At 58.1% G+C, this 8785-nt stretch overlaps 1 protein-coding gene across 3 annotated transcripts in view; it reads right to left on the reverse strand.

Moving 5' to 3' along the window:
* Nucleotides 1–284: 284 nt before the first annotated feature.
* The window catches only part of ZC3H12A (zinc finger CCCH-type containing 12A), a 10659-nt gene continuing 2158 nt past the window's right edge, over nt 285–8785 (reverse strand). For 2 of the 3 annotated variants that reach the window (XM_017509764.2, XM_017509763.2), the window contains exons 3-6: nt 4561–4700; nt 2815–3049; nt 2115–2221; nt 285–1920 (exon numbers count right to left, since the gene is read on the reverse strand). In XM_017509764.2, the coding sequence (XP_017365253.1) occupies nt 1049–1920; nt 2115–2221; nt 2815–3049; nt 4561–4700 (1354 nt within the window). In that variant the 3' untranslated portion in view covers nt 285–1048. Of the gene's footprint in view, nt 1921–2114; nt 2306–2814; nt 3050–4560; nt 4701–8785 lie in introns of all 3 variants that reach the window. The other variant, XM_037731805.1, reaches the window with a different exon arrangement.

Genomic DNA, 8785 nt, shown 5'->3' on the forward strand with positions numbered 1-8785 from the left:
ATAAAACTAGCCTCCAAGCCCTTTTACACTTTAGCTGCCTAACTGCTCCCTCCAGCCCCTGCCCGCCTGTGTGTCCATGGGCACTTCCTAACAAAGCCCAGACCAAGGCCTCGGGAAAGATGCCCCATCCCCAAGCGGCTAAGCATTCCTGGTGAACATTGGAAATCTTCCTTCCAGAGAAGGGTCGGGGAGCTGGTGTGCCAGAAGGTCAGGGGTGCACACCCGCTGAACTTTCCTCACCTGGAGGCCAGACCAACACCCTGAGCATAAAAAAGACAATTACCTTTTGAAAGGGCTGACATTGATTATACTTTATTGATGTTTTACAGGAGGTAAGGACCTGGTGCTTAAAATATTTAAAATTTACATGTGTACACAAATACACACACGTTCCCCCACCTGTGGGGAAAGGATTGCTCTGAATAGAGGATGGAGGAGGAGCAGCAGGAAGGTGTAGACAGAGGGCCCTTGACCCCTGTGGGGCAGCGGGGTAAGGAACAGAATGGGGCAGAAGGTGGGTTATTAAGAAGCATCTTGCTTACTGACACGAAGCCGCGTGCCCAGCGAGAGCACGAATGAGGCCTCATTGGCGTAGAGGAGGCCCTCGGAGGGCGGGCACATGGTGCCCAACTAGCCAGCCAAGGCCAACGTCCCGGGGCGGGGTGGAAGTGGGGTGGCGTGCACAGGGCACCCAGCCCAGGCCTCTGCTGCCCCCACCTCCCTCCCCACCCTCTTGAGAGAAAAGACGGTTTGGGCCTCAGCCACAGACTGACGCCGTTACCGGCAGCGTCTCCTTAAACTACAGAGATACAATGTGTATCAACAGGGTGATCGCTTCTGACCCATTCAGACGGCTAGACGTGCTGCGTGGGCCAGAACCAATTCTACAGTATCTTTGGTTTGTGGGGTTCCCTTCCTGACTTGAATCCTCCCTCTGTCCAGCCTCCGGGATGGGCCTCGGGGCTGGGAACGGGCTGCTTGATGGCGCAAAGCCCAGCCTGACAGCCACTGGAGGCTGGAGGTGCTGCCCTTGCCAGCCTCGGGCAGCTTACTCACTGGGGTGCTGGGACTTGTAAGAGAGGATCTCGGCAGCCAGCTGCTGGGGGTCCAGGAGCTGCGGGAAGCGCCCCATCACGGCCTCCACCAGGTGTGGCGGGAACACACCGCACAGCTTGGTGTACACGCTGGCCTGCTCCTTGGCCAGGCTGTCTGTCCTGTCCCATGGGCCTCGGCCAGCCCCTGGGTTCTGCACTGGGGGCTCCTGAAGGACTGGTGTGGGTGGGGGTAGTGGGTATGGTTCAGACCAGTACTCTCGAGGAGGAAAGGCAGGGGGTGGGGGTGGGTAGTCGGCAGGGACACTGAAGTGGCCAGCACCCATGGCCCGCCCAAAGGCAGAGAAGGCCACAGTGACCGGGAGCTCAGATCCATAGGGACTGTAGCCTGTGTAAGGGGCTCGGGGTGGGCCCGGCTCACCAGGGCCTCCTCGAACTCCCCACAGTTCTGACATCTGGCTCTCCAGGGAGCCAATGCCCGAGTCCAGGCAGTCCTGGGAGATGTATGGGAGTGAGTCCAGGGTCTGTGGGAGCCAGTCTGTGGGCCCGAAGCTGCCGCCACTGCCCCCGCTAGGTGGGAGGCTCCTGCCTGATGGGGCATAGGTCTGTGTTAGACCCTCCCGGTGGGGCCTTGGGGATGCCTGGGCCCCCAGTTTCTTCCCATCCAGGCTGCACTGCTCACTCTCTGTTAGCAGAGAGCTGGACTGGGATGAAGGTGAAGGACGCCGGCTACTTTTGTCCTTGGTTGGGGCTCTGGGGGGCGAGAGGAGAGCATTAGCACGGAGCTCATCTGCCACAGAGCGCTGGGGGCAGCTTGGCCGCTCTGGGTGGAAGAATCGGCACTTGATCCCGTAGGTGCATTTCCTCCCTGGAAGAGGAATCGAGGGACTCTAAGCAAGGGCACTCCAGAACCAGGGGTGAGAGCGGGGAAGGGGTGGCACAGGAGACGGGGCTGGGTGGTCCAATGGTGGAGGTCCCCAAGAGGAAAACGGGGCATAGGCAGACAGGTGAGAGGAAGGGCAGGAGACAGGAGGGCTGGGGAGGGCAGGCTGGGTTCCATACCATAGGGACACGGCTGCTTCCTGTGCTCCAAAGTGAGTGGCTTCTTGCGCAGGAAGTTGTCCAGGCTGGGCCCGTGCCGGCCCAGTGGGTCATCGGGGGGCATAAACCTGCAGAGGGTGCAAAGAGCTCTCTGGAGGTGGGAGCCATGCAGAGACTTCTAATTGCTGAGAAGGGGCCGACGGCAAGCCTTGCTAGGAAGAACAGGAGAGCGACGTCTGAAACTGGGGCCTGTCCAGGGCCCCCAAAAACTGCTCTCTGGGTGGGATCATACCAAGGTAGGAGAAGAGGATCCCTGGTCCAGAGGGCCACAGCCCATGGGCAGCTTTAGGGTAACTCCCTGTCTGAGGTTGTCGGGAGGATGGCAGCCTGCATCCACTGCCCTGTGGCTTCTGCTCGAGAGATGCCATGTTGGGATGTGGAGAGGCTATCTGGAACCACCGACCACATCCTCTCATAAGTGCTATGGCTCCATCTCCCAAATTAGCCACTCTCTCCACCCCCAGCCTGCCTGGTCCCGGTCTGATTTCTCCTATGTGGTGAGCTGTCCATCTCATTCGCAAAGCTACCTGGAGCCAAGACCACAAGCTCCAATGGCCACAGGGCCCCGCAGAGCCCAGCCCCCAGCTCCCCCCCTGCTGAGGGTATCTCTGGCTTCCCCTGTGGACCCCAAGTCCATCAGGGCCCCTGGGCGGGAACATACTTGTCATTGACGAAGGAGTACATGAGCAGCCGCTCCTCGATGAAGCGCTTCCACTCCTGCCGCTCGCCCTGGAGGTCGCGGTACGTGTCATTAGAAACCACAATCCCGTCGGAGTCGTGGGCCAGCTTCACGATGAACCTGTCATCGTAGCACACCACCCGCTTGCCGCCCACACGCCGCGATGGTGTGAACACCAGGATCTTCTTCTTTTCCAGTTCCCGCAGGATGTGCTGGTCTGGGAGATGACGGGTGCACACAGGTCAAGGCCCAGCGGGACCCAGAGCCGGGCCTTCAGGGCTCCCTAACCTGCTGGTGGCCACGCATGGGAGTTGTTAATGCCAAGGTCATAGGGGCAAGAACTAGGTCTGCCGAGGTCACTGCCATGCCCCAGCCCCTCCCCTGGCTTGGCACGGTTTGCTGCCTGAAGACCAAGAACATCTGAGCACAGACGGCAGGGCCCGCACGGCAGCAAACACTCCAAGCACAGAGCTGGCCCTGTTCGTCTTCTCCCTCTGGACATCAGGCCTGCTCAAGCCAGATGTGGTCTGGGCTTTGGCCCTCACCCAGCCTGTTCTGAGGGGTCCATGAATGAGCCCCAGCTTGCTCTGGGACGGGAGAGGTATCCTGGCTCTGCCCCTTGCGTTGCCAGGACAAGGTCACTCAATCCCATGGTGGGGAAAGGTCAGGCCACTCGCCATGCCCCATGTGGGCAGCTGCTGGGACCATGGGGACACAGACGTGCACAAGTGAAAAGGGCCCCTCTTCCTGGAGCCTGCAGTCCCAGCCAGGCTGCCCCCAGATCTAAAGACTTCTAGGGAAACTGATTCCGTTTTTACCTCCAAAGGCTGGGGGCTCTTGCAAGAACAATGGTAACAGCTAACATATACTGAGCATTTACCATGTGCCGGGTACTCCTCAGCACTCACCATGTGTCAACTCATATGACCTTGTGAGGAAGGCACTACTGTCAACACTCTCCACCCCCGACCCCATGTTTCAGATGAGGAGCACGTGGCTCAGAGCAGGGCTAACAGAGGTCCCTGCCCGGCCAGGGCGCCAGGAAGGGACAGAGCCAGGACTCCAACTCTGGCTGTCTCAACTCAGAGCCCACAGGCTTAACCACTATGTGGCACAGCCCCTCTGCCAGTGGGAGTGTTGAAAGAGCGACCTGCCTACCAGTAGGATGAGGGAGGAGCCCTAGATCTGAGGCAGAAGGCTGGACAAGGTGACGTCCAGTGACCACCGTTCAGAGCAGGGTTGCTAAGGACAGGAAAAAATGAGAAGAGAAGGCTGGGCATGGTGGTGCACGCCTGTCTTCCCAGCATTTTGGGAGGCTGAGGTGGGTGGATCACAAGGTCAGGAGTTCGAGACCAGCCTGGCCAATATGGTGAAACCTCGTCTCTACTAAAAATACAAAAATTAGCTGGGTGTGGTGGTGCACGCCTATAATCCCAGCTACTCGGGAGGCTGAGGCAGGAGAATTGCTTGAACCCGGGAGGCGGAGATTGCAGTGAGCCGAGATCGCACCACCACACTCCAGCCTGGGTGACAGAGTAAGACTGTCTCAAAAAAAAAAAAAAAAAAAAAAAAAAAAAAAAAAAAAAAAAAAAAAAAAAAAAAAAGAAAAGAAATGCTAGTCCCTGCTTGAATTCTAGAAGTTGTAGGTTACTCCCAAAGAGTCTCTCCTGGGGGGAACCAGGGCGGCTGGGGCAGCAAGACCATCCCAACTCCAGAGGTGCCACTCACCCGTGATGGGCACATCGGGCCGAGGCTGCTCCTTCCTCCAGGATGGCACAAACACTGTGATGTCTGTGTGGCCCCGCTCCAGAAACCAGTTCACTGCCAGCAGGATGCCCCGGCAGGAAAAGACCTCCTTGTTCCCATGGCTGGGAGGGAGAGGACAGGGTTAGCCCACACTGGTGGCCAGCCTGCCACCCCCTAGGCCTGAGCAGGAGGAGGGAGGCAGTCACCCCCCAACTCTGCCCTGGCTTTGGTGAGTAGCGGGGTGGTGGTGAGCAGTGGGGCTCAGGCCCTGGCCTCTGCAGGTGGGGCCCAAGGCCTCCATTCCCAGTGCCAGTTCCCACAGCTCCAGGATGGCCAGGCCCCGCTGGGACTTTCCCTGAGGCTCCTGAAAGTAAGGAAGTGCAGGGAAGCTGGCAGCACTGTTCCCCATGGTGGGGGAGGGCCAGGCCACTTGCAACACACCTGGGGGTGGGGGAAAGGTGCCCGGAGACTTCTGGTTCCTGCCCCACCCGAAGAGCTGCTGGGACCACAGGGACAGATGTACACATGCACACTGAGTCACCACCCCTCCCTCTTCTCTTGCAGCCTCTTGCAGCGGGGGTGGGGGCGGGGGAAGCACCGGTCTGGGCTGACAGAGGAGAAACCAGATTGTTCCGGATTAAAGTTCAGTCCTCAAACACACCTCAGGGGCTGGGGCCTGAGAAGGGCAAAGGGGAAGGGGCTGGTGACTCCAGCCTTCAGCGTGGAACAGAAAGCCCCGGAGTGGGGCAGGCTCCCTGGCAGCCTTTCAGCCTGAAAGTGAAAGGATATTGCTTTTCCTCCCAGGATAGCAATTCCCCCAAACGCCTCTTCTCCCCAAGGTAGAAAAACCATAAGGAAGATGCTAGGGGCCTTTTAGCAAGGACAGCTGAGTGAGGGGACATCAGCTCTGCCTTGGTCTCAGACCGAGCCGTGCCCCACCCACAGGTGGCTGCCCGAAGGACAGAAGGATGTGTGGCGGGGCTCCTGGGCTGCTGCAGCTCTGTTTATCTGAAAATGGGCCCAGCAGTCTGCAGTTTAAGAGGGGTCAGTTGGCGAGATAGTTTTCAGGGTGGCTTCAGGCCAAAGATGGCCCTGCAAAGTGGGGGTTCCAACTGGATTTCCTGAGGGTAGGGGACTAGGGCTTGGGGCTCCCTGGTAACACTAGGTGCCATGGAAGAGCTCCTGGGACCAGCGGCCCTGCCTCTCACAGCCCCCTCAGTTAACAGCTTAGACTCTCACATTTGGCAAGTAAAACAGAATAAATGTTACGCAAAAGAGGCAAGTCCAGGGCCGACCACATCCTGTGGGTGTTTTTAACGGGAGGAGGTAAGGGATGATAGCTGGAGCCCTAAGAGAAGGTAAGGAGGGAGGTGGGGCAGCTGGGAGCCATGGGGCAGCCTGAGGGGCAATGCTGGGGCACCAGGCCTCTAAATTATAGGGAGACAGGTCCTGTTCTAAGTGCCTAACACTGAATCATCAGCAAGCCTGTGAGAAGGACACCACAGCATCCCCTTCTTTGTTTTTCAGATGAAAACTGTGGTCCAGAGAGGGTAGCTTAGTCACCAGGGTCACACAGCAGTCACAGTGGAACGGAGACGCAGTCCCAGGGCCTATGCTCATCACCACCATGTACGGCGATGCTCAGGCAGGTGCAAAGGCAGGTACCCACGCTGGTCACAGGGAGTGAGCAGGGATTTGCAGATACCAAGCTCCCACTGGCGGTCAGATACGTGGCTTCATTCTTACAGGGCTTGCTACCGTGAAGGAAAGGAAGGCTATGGGACTGGTCCAAGGTCCCCTGGCCAGTAGTGGTAAGGGACAGTCAGAACTCCAACCCAGGTCTGGGCCACTCGGTTGCCTTCCTGTCTCTAACAGAAGACCCAGAATTTATTTGGGAGAGCAAAGCTCCCAAAATTGAGTTTGAACAAAGTGTGTTATGAGAGGCGGCGAACGGGAGACACATTGCCACTGGCAAACTCCTGCTCCTCCTTCAGAACCCAAGTGAGATGTCTCTGCCTCTGAGAAGCCTTCCCTGACTTCCCACGATGGGTCAGGTCCCTGGTCTGTGTCTTCACAATGCCCAGTGCTTTCCCCATCACATCAGCCCCTTCCCTGGGCCTTGTGCCCTGCCTCTCAAAACCATGGCAGCTAGGTCAGCCCATCCAAGGTATGCAGTGTGTGCCTGTATCCACCCACCCGCCTCCCTCTGGGCACACGATCCTAGGCTAGTATTTTGGAGCCTTGGGAACTAATGGGATGCCAGGGCTCCCAGGGCAGTGCAGTGCCTCTGGGCATTGAAAATCTTGGCTGGGGACAAGTCGGCTCTCAGCAGCCGTAGCACCTGAATATTCCCTCAGCAGATGGAAAAACTGCGATCAGTGGGCGCTATCAGAGCCTTCTCTTGGTAGAGCACATAAGCCTGGAGCGCTCCCCTGCAGCTAGCTCTCGTCTCTTTCACTGCACTGGAGGAAGCTCTGCTGGCACAGGAAAACCGGACATCCCCACCCCCACCCCAGTCCTCTTTGCCCGAAGGTCAGGGTCCCCCAGACTGGCTAAGCAGACGCTGGTAGGATGTGTGTAGAAGGCTCCAGTTGGCTGCTCCTGCCCCAGGACAGAGGGCAGGGCTGGGCCAGCCTCCCCAGGTGAAAAGATATGCCTGGGCTGGGCCTGGTGAGTGGAGAAAAATTCCCTTAGAAGGAAACAGAGGTGAATTTCCCCATGATTTGCATATGATGGGGGCTAGCCCATCTGCCCCTGGGGAGGGGGGTAGCCGGGCAGGAACCGAGTAGCAGCTGAGACAGGAAGTTTGAGGCTGGAATTCCCCTCCTGCCACTACCCCAGCTCAGAAACCCCCGAGGCTGGTGGGTGGCTCTGCTTCTTAGGAGCAGGCTCCCTCTGAGCACCCCCAAACATCACAGCCCCTCCTCCCAAGTCCCTCCTCTTGGATACAAACACACACCACACATGGCTGTTCCCAGGGCTCAGCCGCTCCTGGCCCACGCCTCCAGGGGAAGGAGTCACACAGATCCAGCCTAGCTCCTAGCCCACCCACAGGAGGCTGGACACTCAGGGGGACCCCCGTAATCTCGAAGCTCAGGCTGTGACCTGCTGCCTCTTGGCATAGGAACTGGATTTTCTCAGCCTCCCACCCAGGCTCGGCCCAAGTCAGAGAGAGTAAGACTGGCCTGAAGGTGACAGAAGGAGGGAAGAGGGCTCCAGCATGCCTGCTGAGCCAGGCCAGGGCCAGCTGGACAGCGAACTTGCCCGGTGGGGGCCACGAGTCAGGGACAAGTCAGGGAGGGCAGAGGCTGATGTCATGCCAGCCTTGGGGCAGCCAGAAAAGGAGCCCTTCCCCACCCCGTGTCTGGGGTCTCCCTGTCCACGCCAACAGGAACTTTTCCCTGGGAGGCATCCACCCAGCACTGACTCACCAGCCTGCCTTGGAGGGAACTGGGGAAAAAAGTGGGGCCAGAGGGTGGGGCCTGGATGGACGGGAGAAGTCTGGGTTCTCCAAGGTCAGCAGCAGTTCTGGCTTCCCCCTCTGCCCCCACCCCACCCCACCCCCTGCCAGAGCCTGCTTGGGGGTAGGGGTAGGAGTCACTGGGGCTGAGTCCTGGCTCTGGTCCCAGGGAACCCCCAGAGACCAGTCCAGCCCAGGCTGCTTCAGGTGAATCCGTGGGGATCCAAGTTGCAGCTTACCTGAGGCCAGAGCATCAAGCCACCTGCCCACTGCTCAGGTAAAGCTGGACCCAGCCTTGAGGTCACTCTTGGACATAGTGGCTGAGCTTGTTTCAGTGGGAGCCCAGGTATGAGACGAGAAGGTCTCAGAAGCCCAGCCTCTGAATAACAACTGCTACTACCACTACCTACTACCACACCTACTACCACTACCTACTATCAGTACCTACTACCACACCTACTACTACTACCTACTACCAGTACCTACATTACCTACTACCACTACCACTACCTACACTACCTACTACCAGTACCTACTACCAGTACCTACTACCACATCTACTACCACTACTTACTACCAGTACCTACATTACCTACTACTACTACCACTACCTACACTACCTACTACCAGTACCTACTACCACACCTACTACCACTACCACTACCTACACCACCTACTACCAGTACCTACTACCACACCTACTACCACTACCTACTACCAGTACCTACATTACCTACTACCACTACC

Source organism: Cebus imitator, unplaced genomic scaffold (assembly GCF_001604975.1).
Source record: "Cebus imitator isolate Cc_AM_T3 unplaced genomic scaffold, Cebus_imitator-1.0 Scaffold420, whole genome shotgun sequence".
Classification (NCBI taxonomy): domain Eukaryota; kingdom Metazoa; phylum Chordata; class Mammalia; order Primates; family Cebidae; genus Cebus; species Cebus imitator.